Source organism: Candoia aspera, chromosome 13 (assembly GCF_035149785.1).
Source record: "Candoia aspera isolate rCanAsp1 chromosome 13, rCanAsp1.hap2, whole genome shotgun sequence".
NCBI classification, from domain to species: Eukaryota; Metazoa; Chordata; class Lepidosauria; order Squamata; family Boidae; genus Candoia; species Candoia aspera.
Genome location: NC_086165.1, coordinates 7,119,570 through 7,144,644, shown reverse-complemented (window position 1 = coordinate 7,144,644; position 25,075 = coordinate 7,119,570). Strand labels below are relative to the sequence as shown.

The 25,075-nt window shown below is 46.1% G+C and overlaps 1 protein-coding gene across 2 annotated transcripts; it reads left to right on the top strand.

Annotated features, from left to right (window-relative positions):
* Positions 1–98: 98 nt before the first annotated feature.
* SORD (sorbitol dehydrogenase) lies at positions 99–25,075 on the top strand. 2 transcript variants are annotated; one of them, XM_063314458.1, is made up of 9 exons: positions 99–233; positions 2,626–2,659; positions 5,493–5,657; positions 6,825–6,984; positions 9,646–9,764; positions 11,705–11,770; positions 21,906–22,081; positions 23,528–23,649; positions 24,378–25,075. In XM_063314458.1, the coding sequence occupies exons 1-9, from the start codon at positions 156–158 to the stop codon at positions 24,541–24,543; spliced, it is 1,086 nt and encodes a 361-aa protein (XP_063170528.1). In that variant the 5' UTR covers positions 99–155; the 3' UTR covers positions 24,544–25,075. The 2 variants fall into 2 exon arrangements, with proteins under 2 accessions (XP_063170528.1, XP_063170529.1); XM_063314459.1 differs by lacking the exons at positions 99–233; positions 2,626–2,659 and adding an exon at positions 4,563–4,672.

Here is a 25,075-nt window from a genome sequence, read left to right as displayed (position 1 = left end):
CCTGCCGGAGCAGAGTCTGAGCCCCCTCCGCCCCCCCGCGCTGAGCTCGGCCTTGGCCCGGCGGATAAAGTTCCCCGCCGAGGCGGAGGGCGGCGAGCAGCTGCAGCAGCCGGAGAGCCGGGCGCCGCGCGTCATCGGGCGAGGAGCGCAGGGCGATGGCGGCGCAGGGCGAGGGCGGCGAGCCGGCGGCCAATCTGGCCGTGGTGGTGCGGGCAGCCGGCGAGCTGCGCCTGGTAGGGCGCCAGCCCGGGGCGGCTCCTTCCCCGGGCCTCGCTTCGGGGCTGGAGGGGGCGTTCGGGCGCCTGCCGGGAGGCGCTGCGGTTCCGGGGCGGGGGGGCAGCCTTGCCTTGCCTTGCCTTGCCTTGCCTTGCCTTGCTTTGCCGGGAGGGCTGATGGCGCGGGCAGCAGCGGCGCCCTCCGGGGGCTCCGCGCCTGGGAGCCCTGCAAATTCCCCCCCCCCCTCCATCAAAGGCAGGGAGCGACGTTGCAACAGGCTGGCGCTGAAACCGGCCTTGCGGTGGGGGGTGGGGGGGGTCTTGGGCTGCCCCGACTGGCCCGGACCGGAGGCGAACCCTTCGCTCGCGGCCGCGCGCAGTCGGGGAGGGCGCGATCCGATTTGCGCTGATTGGGACCCGGAGAAGCCGGGTTCCCACCAGATGGCTGGCCGCCTTCGCAGGGTCGCCCGAAGCCACCCGTGGGCAAGCCAGGGCTTGGGGCTTAGCCAAGGGGTGTGGGATAGGCTTGAATCTTTGGGCTTATTCGGCTAGGGGGAAACTAACTCTTTTTGCGAGAGCCAGGAAAAAGGAAGGGCGACTATTAATCGACCAACTGTGTGTCACTGTCACCTGTTTTTTTTTTTTACATCTTAAAAGGCAGCTTCTGCGCAGTTTCGGGCTGCTTTTAGTCCAACATTGAACATTTCCAGTGCCTTAAAATAAACCACCAATAAGGGCCTTTTTTCCCCTCTGCAGATTTTCCCTTTTTCCTGTCCACACCTGTGCAAAATGCGCTTACTGTTCCACTCTGTCCTTCAGGAGATAGCTTTTCCTGGTTTGGGAAAAAAAAAGAAAAAGAAAAAGCAGATGAATCAGTAGGAAAAAAGGGGCCCATTACTAATGCCTTTGGGGCAGTGACTTGGTTCCTACATAATGCTAAACCATAGTTGGTTTAAGTATGGTTCTCGTCTGGGGTTGTACTATAAAACAATCACCCCACCAAGTTTGCCATTGGCACCATATGACAACATGGCTTCATTCAAAGGACTGTGTCCTGCCTGTGTCTGGTTTACAAAAGAGTACATTTTTGCAAAAACTGTATAAAATCAATTGCATTTGTTTGTAAATTTCTGCTTTTAAAAATATGGAGGATCCAAAGTTGGGATTTAGTGTTAAGACTTGAACGAAAAGGCCAAGTAGCTTGTTTGTGCTTGTGGAAAATTGCTTTTCACTTGCTGAAAAGTGAGTAGTTTATTTTCAATAAAAGACAGGAGAGAGATTTCAAAATTCTAAAAAAAATAAAATAAATGGGTTGCCATTTTTAAGAGGAAACATGCAGAAGAAATTGGGACTTTGCCACTGTTAAATTGTTTGGCTGTTGGGATCTTTTCACCCTGTGACATTTATCTGATCCCCAGAATCAGTGACTGCTCACAAGCTAAACATTAAAGAGATGTCATTTATTGGTACAACCATTTTAGATACATTATCTCACTTTCCCCTAATTAATGTAAATTTGATATCTTTGAATAATGCCCATATCAGACTGGGAAGATTAAAATGTAATTTATTTCTAGGTTGTGCTTGGAGGTTTGTGTTTATAGGAATAGAGAGGAATCTGATTTCAGTCTTGGTTGCATTTGCCAATGATATTACTTGGTGCTGTTTCTGCCGAGCACGCCTCTTCTGTAAGAAGTGATATACAATAGAAAGTGACTTGAAAAATGGCAGAAATGTTTTCCCCCTTTTGTTTGGAATTTTACTATCCTCTCCCCTCTAAATTATTTAGAGTTTTTACAAGTTTTCAATTCCTGGTCCTAAAAAGCTGCAAAGAATAAAATAAAAAATCAAGAGCCTGATGCAAATTGTATACCCCTATCCTTGGTGAAGAATAAGAATTGGTATTTTAAGTTCTTGGAAAGCAAGTGAAGAGGAGAACATGATCTAAGACTGCAGTCCTTGCCTTGTTTGTAACTCTTTATGCATACATCAACTGAACTTTATGGAATTACCTTCCTGCATACAGGCAATTCTACTGATGCTTTTTAATTTTTTAATATGGAAGAGGAAGAGGAGAAGAAGCCTTCTTATGTCCAAAACAGAACATACCTCCCATATGTCTGAAACAGAACTCTTATGCCTGTCATGTTATTCAGTTAAAATCTTAATATTAACACAAGTTGGCGAACTAGTATATACAGTTTATCTTTTTAAATAGTTCCTCCAAGTGCGATACTGCAAAGAAGCTTGTTTAATTCTGGAACGAGAAGTGAATTCTTCATACCCATTGATCCTTGAAATGGCAAGGAGTTTCCAGGGCAAACTAGCTGATTTAATCTTGGCGTAAACAGCATTAAGGTTTCACATGAAATGGAACCTTCCCGATTTTTATTTTTTTGCTTTCTTTCAGGAAAACCGACCGGTTCCTGAACCTGGTCCCAGTGGTAAGTTGGGATGTTCACTTTTTGGAATACCTGCACTTCCCAATTCCTTCTCAGCTAGTATGGCCAATGGGCATGTGGAAGGAAGGTGATGGAAGCTATGGATAGATCTGGATGGCACCAGATGGAAAAGGTGTAGTTCCTGGAACAGTGACTAAGCCAGTCTCATTCATTTGTCAGATTGTATCTTTACCCTGGTTTATTTCTTATACATCCTTCGGTGAAAATATTGTTTTCATAATTTATTTATTCGTTCGTTTGTTTATCAAATTCCTCTGCCGCCCATCTTGTACACGACAACTCTGGGCGGCTTGCGGATAATAAAATAACAGTCAGTAAAAACAGTGCAATATAAAATCGGTACGATATAAATATACATAAATACCAATAAAAATATAAAAATACCAGATGTAAAATGTAAAATTCAAGATGGCAATAGGGTTTTGTACTTGGTACCATCACAGTACCAGCCACCCCCAAGAATGGCTATCCCCCCTCCCATCCCAAGTGAGGTGGCACAGCCATGTTTTCACCCCCTTCCTGAAGGCCGGGAGAGTGGGGGCCTGTCTTACCTCCAGGGGTAAGCTCTTCCACAGGGCGGGTGCCACAGCAGAGAAGGCCCTCCTCCTGGGCTCTGCCAATCGGCAATCCCTCATGGACGGGGTCCGTAGCATGCCCTCTCTGCCTGGCCAGGTGGGATGGTCAGTGAAATGTAAAAATGTGAAGCATTTGCATTAGGCGGCACTTAAAATTTCTCCACCAGCTTTACTGTAATGGAATAATGTGCTGAATGATAGAAGTGTTGGGGTTTGCTGTCTGCATTCCCAGCATATAATGCAGACATCTGCTACAAGCCATGATGATGTCCAAGGGATGATGCTTGTCATGACATCATGCCAACAATATTTGATGCAAGTGTGTAAATCGCACCATTTACACAAGGGTGACATGATACGTGTACTGTCATTGGCTTCCCTTGCACTTCCTGGTGGGCATCCATGCCTACAAAGCTTTGTGACCTTTTGGGAGAGGTGCAAATTCAGGGGGACTTGTCCTTGGCGATTGAGAAAGAGCACGTTTGATTTTACTTGCCAGGATGAGGTTCAAACCGTAATGGATATTCTGCAGAGAGAAAGCGAGAAAGACACAGTCTTCCTTGGAGGTAGCACTAGACTGGCCGAGAAAGGAGTATAGTGAAGTGAGCAGGGCCAGGGTGAAGGAGTTCCTAATTTTTAAGACAGGAGAGTAACCAGATCTGTGGGGTTTGCGGCCGGGGTGTGTTGCCAAACCAGGTAATCTGATGGAAGCAACATTATACCTTGGCAACAGAAGCCTTCTCCAAAAGAGACAGTAGCATGATGGCGTAGTGTGTCAACCCCACTAGACCAGCCCATGAGATCACCTCTGTGGGAAGGCTGAAACTTTTCTTGAGAGTGGTTCTTATAACAGAACCTTGCAAGTCTGATTGTGCTGCACCTCCTCCTCCTCCTCCTCCTCCTCCTCCTCCATCAGTGAATTAGGGAATTATCTGTCTGAACTGCTTCCAAATGTTACCTGGATGTTCTGGACTTAAAAAAACACAGTAGCCCCTTTTGCCTGGGTGACAGCACCCGCACACCTCCATCAGGGTAACCTTTCTTACTCTCTACATCAGGGCTTTCCAAACTGTGTGTCGCGACACGTTAGGGTGCCGGCTGCAGTGTGTAGGTGTGTTGCGCGGTCGAGGGATCATACAGGCACTGTGCATGCGCAGTTTGCGTAATCACACCGAAACAGCTGGTTCCGTGTGACTTCCGGTGACGCGGCCGCACCCGCGGTGTGTTAGTGTGTCCAAACGTTTGGAAAGCTCTGCTCTACATAGTGCTGCTTTCATCGTATCGATAAAACTGCCCGAGCTGTGGACACCACGAACTGGATGAAGAGTTCAGCTTGGAAACCACATGCCTGGCGGTTTCTAGTAGCTTGCGTAGGTGTGAACCGACAAAGTGTGGCCTGAAGTTATTAGTGCTGGAACAGGTATTGCAAAACCATGTGCAGGTGTGACTCTTGTACATGACGGGGTTTCCGATCTTCTTGATTACCCGTCTGCCCACCATGAATCAGTGTCCAGTAAATTGGAGTTGCCCCATGGCTTGACTCAGCAGCTTTGGAAGAAATACGAGGTAGCAAGGCAGGTGGATTTCAGGCAGGGCATGACTTGATTGGTAACTTGAGTCAGCCAATGGCCAGGCTAGTTGGTTGCCTCTGATAATTATATCTCTGAAATGTTCTGCAAATCTGTAGAATGTTCTGAAACATTCTGCAAAGACCAGGGAAAATAAAAGTCAACACTGCACACAATTACTTAAGAAATAATCAAACATCTTTGTGAATAAGCCACCCTTTTGCTATTTTCTTGGCGTTGGGTTGGCTCATTCTTTCCGTAGACTCCTGAGATTTGGATGGTCCTGACTCTGCTGGGTTTCTAAAAGGCCATCAAGACCTGGTGTTTTCAACGGGCCTTAGGAGAAGGCATATGGGGAACGGTTGGCTACTACAATCTGGAAATTAATGACAGTGGAGTTTTCTTGAACCCTGCCTCTCGTGTTTTCTATGGTATTGTTACTTGGGTTTTTAACTCTGCAGTTTTTAACCTCATTTACGTAAACAGGGCGTGTAAGCTGGTTTCAGTCACAGCAGTGTACCCACCCATATATCCCTAAATAAAAGGATTTAGATGAGCTAATTAACCAAATTTCTGCTGCTTCCAAAATCTGAATCCTGCCCCTCTTTATACTGTAAGTAATAGGGGCTCCCGAAGGAGATTTCACTCTCTGATTTTTCTCCTCTGTAATAGAAGTGCTTTTGAAAATGCACTCCGTTGGAATCTGTGGGTCTGATGTCCACTTCTGGCAACATGGAAGGATTGGAAATTTTGTGGTGAAGGCTCCGATGGTGCTAGGGCACGAAGCTTCAGGAACCGTTGTTAAAGTAGGGTCTTCAGTAACCAAGTTAAAGAAAGGTGAGCTGAAGCTGTTCCCAGTCCACGCCCATCTTTCCTCTTAGTATCTGACGAGTAGGGATTAATCTGGTACACATTTACAGCACATACGAAGGGTCTCCCAGCTTGCTCCTCAATTACCACTGATTTGGGACAAGTGAAATAGAATTGTTGGCTTCATGATTAAAATCAGGTGAAAAAGTAGTGGGATCAAGAAAAATAATGGCTTCATTTTGGGCAGATTGATTGATTGATTGATTGATTGATTGATTTTCTGCTGTGGCTCTACCACATTCTTTCTTGTCCCTGTCCTAACAGTCAGAAATCATGCTGAGACGAGGAGTAGGCCTCTAGTGCTTTATTACTGCACCATTAGACAGAAAATCCTAACAAACTGAAGAAGCGTGGGAAAAACCCAGACAGATAAACCCCAAAAGTCAAGGCGGGTCTGATCTGTGTCTCTTTGAATGGCTGCTCAAATTCTCACTACTATGCATGCGTTTTCCCCCCTGGATAGAGGCCCCCTCCTGCTCGCCATCAGTACTCATGACAGTCCCTTTCCTTATACTCCCTCTTTCTGTCCCTTAACTTCCAAACCATTCCACAAAATTATTATGTAGCCCTTGACTTAAAAATAAAGTTGGGCAGCCATGATTTGTAGAAATGTTTATATGCCGCTTTTAGACCCACCCACCTCCCATTAATGCAGTCTATGCATCCGTCCCTCCGTCTGTCTGTCTCCTAACGTCATTTGTGTGAAATGTGAGAAGTCTTCTCAAAGGCACAGCAGAGATTTTCTTTGAAGCCACCATCAAAGATCTGCCTTCTCAGGTTGCAACTGATGGAATTGCACAATTTTGGGGGCCTCGAGGAATAGTAAATCCAGAAGTTTCTAGATTATATCTCGCCCTCTTCTGCCATGAACTCAATAGGAAATTCTCATCATTTGATTCTTATCTCAGCCTGATTGTCTGTAATATGACTGGACTGCTCTAATGATTACTAGAAATGCTCTGGGGCTTTTAGATTTCATCAGCTTTCAGGAGATAAATATTGAATATTACATACCTGATACTTTGGGGTATCTGTTTAGGGTTAGATGCTGTGAATGGATCCCCTAGATACACACCAGCTCTTTAGTGGATCATTTTTTCTGCTTTCTCATCTTACATCCTTGTGGTCTCTCAGGTGATCGAGTAGCTATTGAGCCTGGTGTTCCCCGAGAGATTGACGAATTCTGCAAAATTGGACGTTACAACCTATCTCCCACCATTTTCTTTTGTGCAACTCCCCCTGATGATGGGAACCTGTGTCGCTATTACAAGCACGATGCCAACTTTTGCTACAAGTTAGTTGCAATACTGTTTGGGGAAGCGTGTGATGAAGCTAACCAAACTGAATTTCTCTACTTCTGAGTTACTGCTATTGTTCTTGATGCGGATGGGCAGAGACGTTCTAGAGAGGGAGCTTCCGTAATTTTGTCTGCGGATTTTTATTCATTTAGGGTCTTTCTGGGTTTTTCTGGGCTTAACTGACTCTGAGCAGCATGCAGTTCCCTCAATTGTGTAACTTGGGTTAAGAACAGACAAAATATCAATCTATAATTGAAATCGAAGCCATAAATCACAACGCAACCATACATAAACAGGGAATCTAAACATTCCAAACCAAAGAACCAGCTCTTTGTGCAGAGACTGAATCTGAGATCTCTACAAGCAAACTAAATGTTTTATCGCAGCCCTTCCCTAATTGCTAGGTCAGATCACTGAGTTTTTCTGTTATTTAAGAGGTCTAGGAAGAAAAACAATTCAGCCACATGATAGCAGTTTTTGTGCCCAGCTCCAAACGGTTCGGTGCTAAAAACCACAGCAGACTGTAAATAGTTAGGGATTAAATAATAGGTAAAGTAAAATACTCTAGTTGCTGTTTTCTTAACTCTGCACGGGATGGAGAACTTAAACATGATTACAAATATTTATTCATTTTATTTTATTTATCATAGTTTTATCACCACCCATCTCCCTTATTTATTTAAACAATTCATTTGACCGCTCATTGCAGTGACCCTGAGCCATGTAGAAGGATTAAAGCCAACAATAAAAATCAATGGTCCAAATAACCAATGTCTGTGTTCTTGGAAATAATTCCAGCCACAACAGAAGAAAAAAAAAAACTCCAAATCAGTCAACCAGCAGAGCTAGCTCAGTCTTCTGGCCTGTGGGAATATGCATGGATAAGTTAAGGATCGAACACAGCAATTAATCATGAAGAAACAAGCAAAGAAACTCCTTTTCAAAAACTCATTTCTGTAATGCGATGATACTCAATAAGAGAATATTGTTACCCCTTTTCCACTGTTACCCCTTTTCCTTTGCAGGTTTTAATAATAAGGTTAATAGGAAAGATATCACAGTTCCTTGATACGTCTTTATTGAATGCTTTTTTTCTTCAGTGTTGCCCAGAGTTTTATTTTCTGGGCTTCAGAGATCTATTGCAAATAAACCATTTCTCCAAATGTAGTTAAGAGACTGGCATTTGTCAGCCAGGTTTTTAAAAAGGCCCCACGGGTGTTCCCCCCACTTTGTTTTTTTTTTACACTCTCAAGGAATAGTTTTCAAAAGCTGGAGTCTGAAGTAAAGATTAAAATTCATCTTAAAATAGCAGGACTTGTGTATGCAACAGCAGCGCCCACAGGCAGTTAGGACTGGCTGATCTAAAAGGTTGATAATGCCAGTAAGATTAACTGCAGCTTTGAAATAGAGGAAGTAACTCTCTTACTTGACACCATTCATTTGCAGAATCTCTTGTGGCCAAGAGTTTTGAAGAAGTAATTGTATATGTCAGTTCCAGAAGGATTAAACGATTGGCCTGAAATTAATCCTTTCTCAGAGTGTTACTAAACCTCTAATTACTGCTAACGAGTGACAGGATGAAGGTCTGTCGCCCAACGGCCTTTGACATTCTTTCCTAGAAAAAAAACAGGTATTGGATAGTGTTGAAAGGATAAAATGAATAAAAAGACTGGATTGGCCTTTCCTTACCTGTTCTAACCAGCTGTGCTGGGACAATAGCACCCAGAATCCCCAGCCGAGACATTTAGTCCCCTGACCCTATTGAGGATGATGGGTCCAGATGAGAATTTCCAGGAGTGGCAATTGGCTAAGTAGGTAGCAAGTAACTTAAACATGTTATTTTATTCATTTATTTATTTATCAATCAAACTTTATCACTGCCCATCTCCCTCCCAAGGAGGGACTCTGGGCGGTTTACAATGAAATGGAATTAAAACCAAAACAGTTATGGATACAGTAAATACAATAAAAGTAAGAATGAGATGGAATCTACGTGGCCAAGAGTTCTTTATCAGCGCTTGTCAGAATTTCTTTTAAGGAGTCGCTCTTAGACTTTATGCTTCAGTTGTTTGGAGACACAGGTGGTCCTATGGTTGATCAATCCAAATGAATGGGTATAAATATGGGGCCTCTTCAGAGCAGAGTGATTGGGACTTTGACCGGGCTGTACGTGGAAGAGAAAACATAGTTTGTTAGGATTGGCTTTGTTGCAAAGCAAAGCGAGTGCTGTTTTATGGCAGCAGATCCTGGGAGGCAGGAAGGAAAATTCCATGCCTGATGCTCTAGTAAGCTGGTGCCTCCTAGCGCCATGGTGGACTCTGTCAAACTGCCAGTGCTGAAGTAAAATGCAGCTGCTGGTTTTGTTAGATTCTGCACATCGGAAGATGGGGCTACCTCCTCCTTGGCTTCAGAATTAATTCAGAAGACACAGACACAGAGAGAATAAAAGCTACAGCCCCAGGGAATGATCCTCTGGACGGGCAGATTGGAGAGTGTTCTTCAGAATGAGCAGATTCATGATTAGCTTTTCAACCCCATAGGAAACACTTTCCCAACTGGGCCTCCTCCTCCATCTGTGTTAGGATTGCTTTATTGAATATGGCTTCTGCTTTGCACACACTAATGGAAGTCCTTTGGTCTCTCTGGTCTTGTTGCAGGCTTCCAGACAATGTCACCTTTGAGGAAGGAGCCCTTGTTGAACCTCTTTCTGTAGCAATTCATGCCTGCCGAAGAGCCGAGGTGACACTGGGTAGCAAAGTCTTCATTTGTGGTGCTGGTATGGAAGACCCTGAGATTCCTTTGATTTTTCTGATGTATTATATTTGTCCCATGGATGCTCCTTCCCAAACAACTTGCTTAATCTGTACTCCTTCTGGATATAATTATTGGAATTCCTTCTCACATAGATCGCTGCCAAGATTTTGTCTAAGCATTCCAGTCATTGCTGTGTGCAGAAGTGTGAGAAGTAATGGCAGTGCTCTGGATACATATTTCCGGACCACATAGATAGAACAAGAATCCAGTTGATGGGGAGGCTTTAGTGGATCCTCATAATGAGTGTGATAACCGTGAGACAACCGTGGCATCAATCCCTGGTCACTCAAAATTGAGAACGTTCATCTGAATGTTCCAGTTTCTCTTATGCATCCCTTCCAATATGTGCTCGGAAGGCTGTGAAAAATATAACCTCAAGATTCAGTCTCTCAAACCTGCTGTATTGGTATGCGGGAAAGACCTTGGGAGACGGGCGAAGAGGTGCTGCCAAGAGAATGGTCAGACAGCGGAGCCTGGATGTCAGCAGCTGATCATTCGAGCATTCACACAATCACAGGCAGGAGGCTGGGATTCCTTTAACTGCTTTAATGAAGCGAAATAAATGGTACAGAAGGCAAGCTGCGAATAAAGATTTCCTGCTCAAACCTAACTTAAAAACTACATTCTCTTAGTTAGTCACCTTTCCCATGAAACCATGTCACCCCCACTCCCATCCAGATGGTATTCCTGGCATATCTCAACCCTTTGTCCTTGATGTCCTCCATAGCCATAATAAACCACTTCAGACTCCAACTTCACACCCCCTCCCACCTGGCGACACGGATCCCATTCCTTGGAAAAGGAAATGATGGTAGTAGCTCTGATAAGGGTTTCTGTGAAACTTTTGATCGGGGGGATCTGACACGAGCTAGATAATGGGCAGGGCAAGAGGCTCAGAAGAGACCCTCCCTAGTTCCTTGGGCTGTAAAGGAGAAGGGTGGAAGAGAATTGTACTTTCGTACTTGCAAGATTGTTGTCGGCCTCACGGAACAAACCAGGTAAGAATTACAACCACATGAGCTAATTCTACTTTATTGTAAAGCTACATTGACAGAATCTTGCAAGTATGAAAGTACAATTCTCTCCCCCCTCATCTCCTTTACAGCCCAAGAAACTAGGGAGGGTCCCTTCTGAGCCTCTTTCCTTGCCCACTATCTAGCTGTGGGCTAAGCTGTCTCTTATCTGACCATTCCCTTGGCAACATCTCTTTGCCCCGTCTCCCAAGGTCTTTCTCAAGTACCATTACGCCTGCATCTCTCGCTTTCTTCTTATGGGGTGACTTGTTTCTGGGGTCTGAATTTTATATACATTTGTTTAATAAATAAATAAGTAAATAAATACATTTATTTTGGGGAGTGGTGGACATGTGTAATCCCTAGAAAGGTTCCTGGCACTTTGTAATCTCAATCCCATTTGGATGATGGAACACTTGAAGCAATTTGATCTGCATAGCTTCAGATCACTTGCCACCTCACAGCCAATCCTGTTGTCTACATCTCTGTCTTTCTCTTGTGGGTCCTGCAGTTGACTCTCACTTGTCCTTTTAGGCTCCTTCCATGGCGAGCTAAAATGTTCTTCCTTTTGTTATTTCCTCCATTTTTTAAATTGCTTCCATGATCTTCATATCTGATAGAGGCCACTTTGGATGTGGCATCCAAATTTCTCTTCCAAAAAGGTTGACCTGTGACCGTGTGATTGCTTTTTTTTTTTTTGATAAAGCGAAAGCCATGTTTACTGTGATGCTTTTATTGTTTCCTTATAGCCCTCTTTTTACAATGTTGTAGTTTTATTGTTGGAAAAGAAAGAAATTCCTTAGAAGTGATCCTCCGTTGAGCATTAGACTCTGTGTAATAAATAATCAGAGTGCCGTCTTGATGTTCCCCTCCTTTCTCTCCTCTTTAGGACCTATCGGGCTTGTGACTTTGCTTATTGCTAAGGCAATGGGAGCCGCACAAGTGGTGATTAGCGGTAAGGACAATCTACAGACTAGATGTCGTATGTTTTGTGTTTGCAGTTCAGCTTTCCATGTTTACATGAGATAAAGGACTAGCATTGCTTGGGCAAATACAAAGCTGTTAGATGGGACAAAGGAAGAAATATTATCGAAGAAACGAGGCAAATCTAGAAAGCATCAAGTTTTTCCCTTAATCTTGGTGGTCTCTTTTGCATAATTATGCAGAAAGACAATTCAATATAAGTCTAGCATGACTCTTGGGGTCTCCACAGACACATCCATAGAGTGTTCTTGTCATCTTCCGGGATCTGTTTTGCCTTCCCAGTCAAGCTGACCACTCAGAGATTTCTTGATGGACTCTCATCCAAATACTAACCCAGTCTGATCTTGCTTTGGCTTTAGAGATTGGCCGAGATTGGCTAGGTACTGCTACCTAGCTGGGCACTTTGAATATGGTGCTCTAAGGTGCACCACATGAATTCTCCATCATAAATCCACTTCCAGGTGATTGTGGGAAAGTAACGCGTTAGGAGTGTGAAAGGGTAGAAGATACAGCAGAGGAATGTTTCAGGGATATGTTTGAACTGGAGACCAAGACCCATTACCATGAGCCCAAACTGGTTTAATGATGGCACTGGAGACAAAGTTGGGTCTAAAGAAAGATGGGTTTACAATCCCTCTTTGCAGAGCTACGCATGTTAGAATATACATGGGATGGGATTTGGCAGCGAGGCATTTGATTGGGTTTAAACCACAGCAAGTATCTGACTGGATCATATACCTAGTGAGGTCAGCGAGGCCATTATGGTGGAACCAGGAGGTTATGGGCCAGGACTACAAAAACAATGGGGTTTTGAAAGAACAAAGAGGCGGTTATTCTATGAACACAGTTTCTTTCTAGGGAGAAGTTACTTCCTTTTGCTTTCCCAGTACTCTGCTAGCCTTCCAAGATCTTTTCCACCAACTTACCAGCATTCCTTGGCCTTCTAAATGTTTTTATGGCAGAGCTGTGAGGAATGCCTAAGACTAAATAAAAGACTCAGACTCTAAATCAAGTTTAAGCTCTGGCTTTTATTCAGAATAGAATGCACACCAGTAGAAAGCTGAGAGTGAGGGAAGCGCGCCAAAAGTTGAATTAAATAGTCTCACGCCAAACAGCGCTCCACCCCCACACTCCCCGGGTGTGCCCCACGAGTTCCACGGAGTGACAGGCCATCATTAGGTGAGAGGTCGTCCAGCCCCATTCACCTCGGGCATTGCCCCGTTTATCCTTTTGCGGAGTAATGGTCCATTACCGGGCGATTAGGCTTTGGTATTCCTAGAAAGCGCCTGGACGCGCCCTTCCGGACCTCACCCTGATCATTTCCTTGATACTGGTGTTAATGGTTGATTACCGGGCGATGAGAGCTTGTAGATCTCCCAAACCCATTATCTTCTTTGTCTTGTTTATCGCCCGTCCCTCTCCAGTCATTGACAAGCCTCTGCGCTTTGTCATGCGAGCCGTTGCGATGTCGCAAACATCGCAACGGCGATCATGACATACCGCCCCTCTAAAGAAAATCAAGCCGAGGGCTTGGAGGGATATGCCATATGGAAGTTTCGGATTAGCTCGGGGGCCTGAATGTCGCGGGCAGCGACCCACTCGGGGTGGGGGAAGTGTTTCCAGCGCACTAAGTATTGGAGGGAGCTACGAAGCTTGCGGGAGTCGAGAATCTCCTTGACTTCGAAGTGCTGCTGTCCGTCGATCATGACGGGTGGGGGGGGTGCATGGATGCCACCGGGAGGGGTCACTGGCTGGCTTGAGTAAGCTGCAGTGGAACACAGGGTGCAGCCGCTTCAAATTATGAGGTAGATCCAAACGCACCGTGACCGGGTTCACAATTTGTGTAACCTGAAAGGGGCCAATAAATTTGGGGGCCAGTTTCTTGGACGGCTGAGGGGACTTGATAAATTTAGTGGAGAGGTAAACCATGTCCCCTACTCAAAAAGGCGGCTGTTGGCGCCTATGCCTGTCAGCCTGAAGTTTGTATGTGGTCTGTGCCTCCTTGAGAGTGTCCTTAATGACTGGCCAGGAGTCTGCGAGTTTAGGACCCCAATCACAGGCCGCCACTGCTGGAGACGGGGGCTGTGGAAGCTCAGGAATGGGGACGAAGTCCCGACCTGACACCACCCCGAAGGGGGTTTGTCCCGTGCTTTGATGCACAGCGTTGTTGTATGCAACCTCTGCGAAAGGGAGCAAATCCACCCAGTCGTCCTGGTGGTAGTTGATGTATGAGCGGAGGAATTGTTCCAGGGTGGCATTGAGGATCTCAGTAGATCCGCCCGTCTGGGGATGCCAGGAGGTTGACAATGCTTGCTCGGTGCCGATTAATTTCAAAAAAGCCCGCCAAAACCATGAGGTAAATTGTGTGCCCCTATCGGTCACCAAGCAAGAGGGGCAGCTGTGAAGGTGGTACACGTGCACCAAAAAGAGCTTCGCCAGCTGTTGTGCCAACGGGATAGAGGCAGGGGGGACAAAATGAGCTTGTTTGGAAAAGTAGTCTTTGACTACCCAAATGACTGTTTTCTTCTGACTGGGCGGTAAATCCACGATGAAATCCATAGAGATTTCGTCCCAAGGGCGTGAAGGGTTAGCCACAGGCTGCAGCAGCCCCTGGGGTTTACCGGATGGTCGCTTAGACATTGCGCAAACAGGGCAGGATGCCACATACGTTTTGACATCCTTCCTCAGCGAGGGCCACCAAAATTGGCGTCGGGTCAAGTGGAGGGATTTGAGGAACTCGAAATGACCAGCCTGTTTGCTGTCATGGGACCGGCTGAGGATAGTTGACCATTGCAAGTCAGGGACGTATAAACGACCCTCCACCCAGGCGAGGTCTTGTTCCATGGAAACCTTGTCAGGGTTATCAAGGAGCCAGGGATCCGATTTTAAGGCAAGTGCAAAATCTGCACGCAACCCACCCGGCATCTGCGGTTGCCGGCGGCCCGGGGCGGGCTGTGCCGGAGTCGTTCGCAAGGGGGGGGAGGGCTGTTCCTGAGCGCGGCTCCGGGTGACAGCGGCCAAACCCAATTGAGATTCAGAGAGCACAGTCCCTACAACGTCGGAGGCAGGTTCCGCGTCCTGGGGCAGTTGGGAAAGTGCATCTGCCAAAAAGTTCTTCTTCTCTGGGATAAACTTCAGCTGAAAGTTAAAATGGCTGAAAAATTGAGCCCAGTGAATCTGCTTAGGGCTGAGGCGCCTGGGCGTGCGAAGCACCTCAAGGTTGCGGTGGTCTGTCCAGACCTCAAAAGGGCAAGTCGCCCCTTCTAACAGGTGACGCCAAGCCTCCAGTGCCGCTTTTACTGCAAATGCCTCTTTTTCCAGCGCCTTTCTGTCTCGGAAAATTTCCGGGAGAGATAGGCACAGGGCTTCAAGAGTCCGGCAGGATCCTTTTGCAATAGGATATCCCCAGTGGAAAAATCAGAGGCATCAGCCTGCACGACAAAAGGCCGTTCTGGGTTGGGATGGGATAGAATTGCCTCTGCTGTAAAGAGAGCTTTCAACCAGTCAAAAGCAGCCTGACAGGCAGGAGTCCAATTGAGCACAGCCCCTGGGTTTTTTACCTTGCGTGTCTCCCCGACGCCTTTGGTCCGCAACAAGTCAGTCAAGGGCAGGGCAATTTCTGCGAACCCTTTTGCGAAGGATCTGTAGAAATTTGTGAATCCCAGGAAACTTTGGAGTTGGTGCTGTGTGCGTGGGCGCTCCCAGCTCAAAACAGCCTGGACCTTAGCGGGATCCATTTCGATGCCCTTATCTGAAATCCTGTAGCCTAAGTAATCCAGGCGCGACTTGTGGAATTCGCACTTGGAGAGCTTAGCATAAAGTTTAACGTGCCGGAGCTTGGTGAGAACCTGTCTTACCAATCTTTTGTGTTCTTTCTCAGTTTTGGAGTATATCAGGACATCGTCCAGATAAACCAGTACCCCTTTAAACAAATGGTCATGCAGAACCTCATTAATTAGTTGCATGAAAACCCCCGGGGCCCCCGCAAGACCAAACGGCAGTACCTTATACTGGAAGGAGCCCAAGGGACAGTTAAAAGCTGTTTTCCATTCGTCCCCCTCCCTGATGCAAATGCGATAATACGTCTCGTGGAGGTCAAGTTTGGAAAAGACCTTTCCAGTTGACAAGTGTGCCAGCATGTCTTTCACGAGGGGGAGGGGGTACCTGTTTGACAAGGAAGCTGAATTTAACCCGCGATAGTCTGTACACAGTCTTAGGGTACCGTCCTTCTTTTCGCGGAACAGAACGGGCACTCCAACCGGCGAGTTTGCTGGTTCGATGAAGCCCCGTGTGAGGTTTTTATCGAGGAAGTCCCGCAATGCCGCCAACTCCTTCGGTGTCATTGGGTAAATCTTTGGCTTAGGCAACGGGACATGAGGGAGTAGTTCGATGGCACAGTCCATCTTGCGATGGGGGGGTAACTGGTCCGCCTCCTCCTCCCCAAAGACGTCCTTGAAGTCCGCATATTGTTCCGGCAACCCCTCCATGGGGGAAGCGTGAACCTGAGGGTCGACAATCTCTGCCCTCCCTACCGTCAGTGAGGGGTTTCCCCTTGTCAGGTGCTTGGTAGAACCCATCCTCAAATGTTACCGTACGGGTCCTCCAGTTAATGTAGGAATTGTGGCGAGTTAGCCACGGGATTCCCAGAACCACTATAGGCTTGCCCACCGAGGTGACCACGAATTCTATGGTTTCTCTGTGCGTGCCCATTTGTAGGGTAACGTTCCCTGTACCCTGGGTGGCCGGCCCACCCCCTGCCGTGGAACCATCAAGTTGCTGGAAGAGCAGCGGCTTCGGGAGCAGGAAACAGGGTAACTTTAGTGCAGCGACTAGGTTGGGGTGGATCAGGCATCTGGAACACCCGGAGTCCACCCAAGCCCCGAATTCGATGGTCTTGGAGCAGTAGCTCAGTTCAATTGTTACGGCCAGGATGGGACAGTCCGCACTCACCCTGGTGTCATCGCGCCCATTCTCCACCACCTGTCCAGCGGCGCTGTTTAGGACAGGTGGAAGGCGTTTTCCGCCAGCTGCTTCAGGGTGGCCAACCCGTCCTCCGCGAGGTAGACGTCCTCTTCTTCGTCCTGGGTCGCTAGTGCCGCTGTCAGCTGTTGGGGGGGGGGTTAGGCGGTTTCTGTGAAGCCTTCTGTGTCGGTCTAGATGGGCGATCCGCCGTCCTAGCCTTGTGGCATTCCACCGCACGGTGACCCGCCTTCCCGCACCTGATGCATTGTCCACGGGCAAAGCGACGTTGTCTTTCGGCGTCCCATGTTGGGCCCGACTGTGGCGCTGGTCCTTTCCTGCTGGGAGGAAGCCTGTCCCTCTTAGCCGCCAGCATGAAGGTGCGCTGGGTGTGTTCAGCCTTCCCGGCAAGACGGATCCAGTCACGTAGTGAGTCTGGATCGTCTCTGTACAGCGCCCATTGTAACACCTCTTGATTGAGGCCATCTTTAAACATGTCAATCAGGGTGGCCTCCGACCATTCAGGGACCTTCCCTGCTAAGACCTTAAATTCTAGGGCGTAATCCGCGACCGATTTCTGTCCCTGGTTAAGTTCTTTCAGTGCGCTTTTAGCCCTCTCCTTCGCCAAGGGGTCTTCAAAGTACCGCTTCAAGGCAGCCAGGAAGGTGTGGAAGGTAGCTAGGGCTGGGGCTCCGGACTCTGACATTTGAACGTACCAGTCTGCGGCTCTGCCCTTCAGTTTAGTGGCAATAGCCGAGATTTTGGCCCCTTCCGACGTGAAACATTGTCCGTATAGTTGGATGTAGTTTGTCACGTTTGTTAAGAAGAATGACAGGTTCGTGGGGTCGCCATCAAATTTGACTGGAAAGTCTTTAGCGATCCCACCAACTGGAGAAACCCCCACGTGTGTGTGAGTAGGGTGACGCCCACTGGAATAAAACCACGGGGCCCTGAGAGTAAGTCCCGCGTCTGGCCCCTTCCTCTTGGGGTCGGCGATAGGGTGGGTGGGATGCCGAGACCCCTCCCTGCACCCTGCGTGGCAGCACTCTTTGTGAGTTCACTCACCGCAGTTGACAGGGATTGCAGCAGGCGCTCTAATGATAGCACCCTGGATTCCAGAGCCCTGATCCTGTCTGGTGTGACGGGATCGTCCATCCTTGGTGCTGCCGGTTGTGGTCCGATCGGCGGTCCTGCGAATTCCCTCTCGGGCATCTGGGGGTATTGAAGTCTCCAGGTGGTGTGGGATGTCCCCGGCCGGGGGTCCGTGATGACGTCCCACCTGAAGTGTTGTTGACTCACGCCTCCCTCTTCCATCGGGGCCCTCCACTCCGTGCTGGGGCTTCAGGCTCCTAAGTGGGGTGCGGTGTGGGTAGGGGTGGGGCTCATGTCCCATCTCGGGAGCGCCGATTCCAGAAGCTGTCTGGTTGCCTCCCCCCCTCGCGTTGAGTCCTTTGCGTCTCTGCTCTGAAGCGCCAACTCCAGGATCGTCCCCGGTTCAGTCATCGCCAGCTGCTTCTCTCGCAAAAAAAAAATTTTTTTTGGTAGAGGCTGGCGAGGTTCGTTCTTGAACGACTCTCAGCTTTATGTGAGGAATGTCTAAGACCAAATAAAAGACTCAGACTCTAAATCAAGTTTAAGCTCTGGCTTTTATTCAGAATAGAATGCACACCAGTAGAAAGCTGAGAGTGAGGGAAGCGCGCCAAAAGCTGAATTAAATAGTCTTGCGCCAAACAGCGCTCCACCCCCACACTCCCCGGGTGTGCCCCACGAGTTCCACGGAGTGACAGGCCATCATTAGGTGAGAGGTCGTCCAGCCCCATTCACCTCGGGCATTGCCCCGTTTATCCTTTTGCGGAGTAATGGTCCATTACCAGGCGATTAGGCTTTGGAATTCTTCGAAAGTGCCTGGACGTGCCCTTCCGGACCTCGCCCTGATCATTTCCTTGATATTGGTGTTAATGGTTGATTACCGGGCGATGAGAGCTTGTAGATCTCCCAAACCCATTATCTTCTTTGTCTTGTTTATCGCCCGTCCCTCTCCAGTCATTGACAAGCCTCTGCGCTTTGTCATGCGAGCCGTTGCGATGTCGCAAACATCTCAACAGCGATCATGACAAGAGCTGACAGTTTTAGTTATCCTGGGAAAGTGTATTTGGGTTAGGATCTTTTAGGTTGACCCCTAAAATTCTCCTACAGTACATAACCAACTTCTCTGCAGTGGCTCCTACCCTCTGGAACATCCTTTCCCCAGAGATAAGACAGATTCCATCCCTTGTGGCCTTCCGAAAACAACTGAAGACCTGGTTTTGCCACGTTGCTTGGGGCAGGAAGGGAAGTAATCACCCCTGGAGATGATTAGTGCCCTAAAATGCCCCCTTTAGATATACATGAGCAGTACTGTGACTATCATCATCATCTGGATTTTATACTGTATTTTTCTTACATTATATTTGTATTTGATATTTATTTATATTTATGGTATTTTAATGTTTTTATCTTTACTGTAAACCGCCCAGAGTCCCCCCTTTGTGGGGAGATGGGTGGTGGCAAAATAAATAAATAAGTAAGTAAGTAAATAAAACTTATCATAGCTTAGGGACTACAGCAGAGCTCTGGCCTTGGCTGAACCTGGCTCCCCAAAATTTTGGATCCTAGGATATTATCAAAAACAGCACCCGAACCATAATTTTTAATGCAATTGAAGGTCATAGTAATTGAGCAAATGAGGACAATCTTATTGACTGTGTACAAGGTATGGGATGTGCTTTTAATTCACAACCTAAATGTAAATTGAACTGAGTTTAACCTTTGTTCTACTTCTGCCTAATTCTGGAGCCTGGTCTCCCCATATTAATCAGACCAAGGATGATCTTTGCTCTGAAAATGTTGTATAGCCCTGAATAAAAGTCTACTTTGCCAATGGCTTTGCATGCTACGCATGTTATTAGTGTACCTGTGTTCCTAAGTACAGAAGAAAATGCATGCAAATAGGTCAGAATAGCTTGAAATGCAAGAGGTTCAGTAGGTCTGTGACGCTGGGGTTCAAAGCTCAAATATATCCAAGGTAGGAACAATTTATCAGCGGGGCTGATTCTCTTCTTTAAAATGATTAGATGGTGTGAGGTAGCAAGGAATTTGCAGCACCTTAAAGACTAACAAATGAACTGCTGCCAAGAGTCACAGGGTCAGAGCCCGTTTGCTAGAATGTGCTCTGATATACAAAGGGGGAGGCCTGTCACGTGCCCTCTCCCTGGATCTTTAGGTTGTTGACTCAAGGGCTTCACCTGCGTTTGTGTGCTCTCTAAAGAGGCATACTGCAAAAGTGGGCAGGGATAGGACCCAGGTGAGGGGAGTAGTGAAGCCCTGTTGTCTCCCTTCCCCACAATGCATTATGCCCTATAGGTAGTCCTCATTTAACAACCATTCATTTAGTGATGGCTTGGACTTACAGTGGTGCTGAAAAATCCTACTTATGACTGGTCCTCACACTTATGACCAACACAGTGCCCCCACGGTCACATGATTACAATTTGGGCGCTTGGCAACCGGTTCACATTTATGACCATTGCAGTGTCCCACGATCACGTGATTGCCATTTTCCACCTTCTCTGCCAGTTTGTGGCAAGCAAAATCAATGGGGAACTGTATGATTTGCTTAACAACTGCGTGGTTCACTTAACGCCTGCAGCGATTCACTTAAAGACCATCACAAAACGTGTGAAATCGGGTCGGATTCGCTTAATGACCATTTTGCTTAGCAACCAAAATTCCAGTCCCAATTGTGGTTGTTAAGTGAGGACTACCTGTAGTTCATTATGTATATGTATCTGTCTGTCGTGTTCATGCCCTCTGATGATCATGAAAAGAATGCTAGTGAGTGAGTCACAATTTTTGAACCCCTGAGATGGATTTTCTGGGTTTACTTTCCCAAACAGCACATCTAGTATATGTTTTTTGTACAGGACCTTCATGCGATGACCCATGAAGGTGAATTTCATATGGAGACTAGGCAACCTTGTGGCCCACTGGGTCACCCTTTGACAAACAGGTAGTGCAATCTGATGTGACCAGAATGGACATTAAATTTTAGGCTGACCATATTTTGTTTTTTAACTCCAATGCTGGACGGACCTGTGATAATTTAAGAAGGGTATATATCATAAATAGAAAAATAATTGTAATGGCAAATGAACTTCAAGAATAAGTCAACATTTACTCACCTAAAGAGATAAACAGAATGACCACGGGCGGGCAAAAAAGCAGTGGGAGTGGGAGCAACTTCTGACTTCCTGCCGGCTTCCCCCCTGGCTTTGTTTGTGGGAAGCTGGCAGGGAGCATCAGAAATCACGATCATGTGACCGTGGGGATGCTGCAACGGCCACAACTTTGCAAATAAAACCGGTGTGAACATTGTGGAAATTTCAATTCCAAAGGAGCGTCGGGTCCCGGATTTTTTACACATTCTTTAAGTTAGTGGAGTTTAGGCACCTTGATTTAAACATTGTTGTGGTATAACGCACCGTTTGGGCTAACTTGAGGGTACAAACAGACAAACAGATAAACACAAGGAAAGTTTGTATAGGTTATATAGAAAATATAAAGTTTATATAGATAGATTGGTGTCTGTGTTGGTGGGAGATATTTGCAACAATTTGTTCACTGACCCTTGTTATAGCCAGCCAACCAGAGTTACTTTGGCAGTCAGCTACCTCCATCCACCATGTTGGGTTGTCAGAATAATACTTTACAACATCTTTCTCTAATCTCTCTGTCTCCAGATATGATGAATCAACAGCTTCCAGAGGTCCTAGAGAGACTATGAAAGCCTATTTGTCCTCAAACTTTCCTAAATCTGGAGTAGACAACTTGCTATTCACTAAACTTTCCTCAATTCTCACTAGCAAGGCAATGGCACGGGATGATGGAAGCTGTTGTCCACAATGTCAGGTCAACACTGGTTTCTTATTCTGTCCTAGAGCATCTCAGAGGCAGGAAAGCATGGCTGGTAGCTGACCATCATCAAAACTCTTGCTTGGACTTTAACCAAGATACATCACTCCTCTCAGATAATTTAATTAAATTAACTTATCTGATCCTGGTGCTTTTGTTTCTGTTACTGTTGTGGATTTTGCTTTCTTTGCCTATAGATTTGTCTGCCACACGGCTTGAAAAAGCTGCAGAAATTGGGGCTGATTTCGCCATCCAGGTAAAGGGGCAGAGCCCTGAGGAGCTGGCCAGTATGGTGGAAAACATGCTGGGCTGTATGCCTGACATTACCCTGGAGTGCACTGGGGCTGAAGCCTGCATCCAGACTGGGATATATGTGAGTGTCTCATAGCTTAAAGGCAGATGAAGAGTAATCTTTAATCTCTCAGCTGCTGATTATTGTAAGAGAGACGGAGGGAAAGGTTGTTCCTACCAAGAGCTTCAGACTTTCTTGGCCTGCTAAAGTGGCTGAGGCCACCATCCTATGATGGATGCACAAATACATTTTTCACCCATGCAGCTAAACAAATCTGAAAGGAGACACACATTGTTTCATCACCAGGCACATAGAGGTCAACCACATTGACATACCATTCAAAAGAGACAATAAAAAGCTAAAAAGAAACAAAAAGACCAGAAGATCTCCTTGCCAGCAATCAACATCCAGATGAGCAAAGGTTAACACCATGATTAACACCAGATGAACAATCAAGCAGTAAACAACAGCCTAATCAAGGAACTACCAAGGAGAGAACAACACCTCCACCAACACAGGGCAAGCTACTGTATATAAACAGGGAGCAAACCCCATTCCCTTCTAGCACTGAAGATGTTGCCTAGTCGGGCCATGAAATGTTTGCAAGAAAACAACCAAACTCAGAGAGCGCCAAGGGCTCCATACACATTGTCTGCATAAACGCATATGCACACATCTTGCATTGGCTTCCAGGGGATGCTTTTCTTCCCCATGTAACATTACAACCTGAGGAAAGGGCAACCATCAAGGAGGGTTAGCTCTCCTGCATGATCATGTCCACTTGAAAAAAAGAGCTTCCACTGCTGATAATGGCTGGCTTTTTTCTAAGCCTAATCGCAGCACAGGGGAGATGAAGCATAGAGACTTGGCTCCATGTCGCAGTTGTAGAGGTCCTGCAGATTGAAGAGTCTGAAATCCACATTTGAAGGCTCTTAGAGACTTCTTTTGTAGCTTCCAGCTTGGGAGGGTTGGTAGATGAACCTTCTCAGTGGTGGCCTTTCAATCACAGAGTTCCCTTTCTTGGCATGTTCATTGACATTGTTGCTGTTGGCCTTCAAGCCCTCAGGTGACATCATAGCTTTCATAGGGGGAAACAAGATGGGAAAGTGATGACATGTATATGATGACATCATCATGCAAATGACATCCCATACCTCATGTAAGTTTAATGTCATGACGTGATGTTTGATGTCAGTGTGGCTTGTTATTGCTGAATGATACCGCTCAGACTTTTCATGGAAGTCCTTTGCTTTTACACTGCCAGGAAGGGTTTTATCCTAGTAGTAGAGCACAGGTGTTGAATATCCAAAGTTCTAGGTTCAGTTCCTGCCTTCTCCAAGAAGGACAGGAAAAACTCTGGCCTGAAATGGCAATCCTGGTGACAATTCTGGGATAGTTGGATGCTGCTGTAGCAAACGACACCTTCTTTTGTCTGAACTGTTATTATGGCAGGAGGACAAGTTGTCCTCGCATGTTGGCTTCTGGAGAAGTTGGAAATGGATTTGGATCCTCTTGTTTTGTCCTCAGGCAACCCGTTCTGGTGGGACTCTGGTTTTGGTGGGTCTGGGCTCAGAAATGGCCACCTTGCCCATTGTGAATGCAGCTGTGCGGGAGGTGGACATCCGTGGGATATTTAGATACTGCAATACGTAAGTATTAATCATGGGTCTAGAGGAGCAAATAGTGATTCGTTTTCCTCATACCTGAGGGAAAAAAAATAACGTTCTATCGACCTTGGACACTGAATCGAGAACTGTGACCGCACAACATTTTAAGACTTTGCCAACCATTTTTTATTTTTTTAAAATAAAATATAACAAAACGTCAATCCTAGGGAGCTGTTGGAAGCTAATCAGTTTATCACTGGGACCTGTAAGGAAGAGTGATAGGCCTTCAAAGAACATTGTGCAGCTGCCATTTTGTGTCATCAAAACATTGTGTACCTAAAGAAATAGACATTCTGTGTTGCTTTTATCAAGAGGGTGTGGATAGGTTTGAAATGGAGCTGAACAGAAAGTATTGTACAATGTCAATCATTTCAGTACATAATGTTTTGTGCTTAATCTAGTCCTACTGTGCAAAGACCTGATATATTGAACATACTTAATTAAAAAGAGAGTTAAAAACCTAAATGTAGTTCTGGACATTCAAATATATCAGACTGGGTTTTCCGTTGTAACACTGGAATTTCCCCATCACTTCTGTTATTTTTTTTTAACAGAAAATAATTATATTTACAAAAAAAAAAAGAGTTAAGAAGATAACCTCTGATCTTTGATAGGTCTTGGAAACATCTGTTTGAAAGTAACCCTTGCCACAATCAATGATTCAAAACCTGGATGTCTGTAAAAGAGTTTTTTCTTTTTTTTCACTGCAGGTGGCCCATGGCAATTGCCATGCTTGCGTCGAAAAAAGTAAATGTGCGACCACTGGTGACGCATCGCTTTCCTTTGGAAAAGGCAACAGAAGCGTTTGAGGCAACCAAGAAAGGCATTGGGATAAAAATTATGCTGAAATGTGATCCAGATGACCAGAATGCCTGAGAAAAAAAATCATTGCACTCCATTCTACTCTCCTGCTAGGGAGGATTAAGAACATGGAGAAGAAAATTTAACCAAAAAAATCAAAGCCTTAAATTGGTGTTAATGTAGAGCATTCTCAAGGAAACAAATGTTATGCAAATTATTTTGAAACTTGACCTTCTTTAACCTAGAAATAGACCTTGAAGTCAGATGAATAAATGATGTTTGTCCTGGGCTTAGAGGTGAATTATGTAGTTGCAACCAGCATGAAACTGTAACATTAGGCCTCCAGATTCAATTTTCTGCACAATGCATGAATACTCAGCTTTTGTGAGGTTGTATCATTTCAGGACCCCTCTCATAAGAAACTATCCAGATACTTGACACTGCAAGTAGAATCTGCAGCAGCTGTGTCAATATGGAGTTCTCTGTTTGGGCATGCCAGCCCATCAGCTCTTCCAGCAGACTCTGTCTTCATCCACACCCCAATTTGCTCTGTAGCTATTAATCAGTATTCTTTTTTAAGCCCCTTTTTCCTAAAGTTTTTTTTAAA

Excerpts from the sequence above, each read along its gene's own strand:
- SORD (XM_063314458.1), top strand. The coding sequence starts at position 156 with ATGGCGGCGCAGGGCGAGGGCGGCGAGCCGGCGGCCAATCTGGCCGTG. Across the intron at positions 6,985-9,645 it reads GATGCCAACTTTTGCTACAA|GCTTCCAGACAATGTCACCT; the intron begins GTTAGTTGCAAT and ends GTCTTGTTGCAG. Across the intron at positions 23,650-24,377 it reads ATATTTAGATACTGCAATAC|GTGGCCCATGGCAATTGCCA; the intron begins GTAAGTATTAAT and ends TTTTCACTGCAG.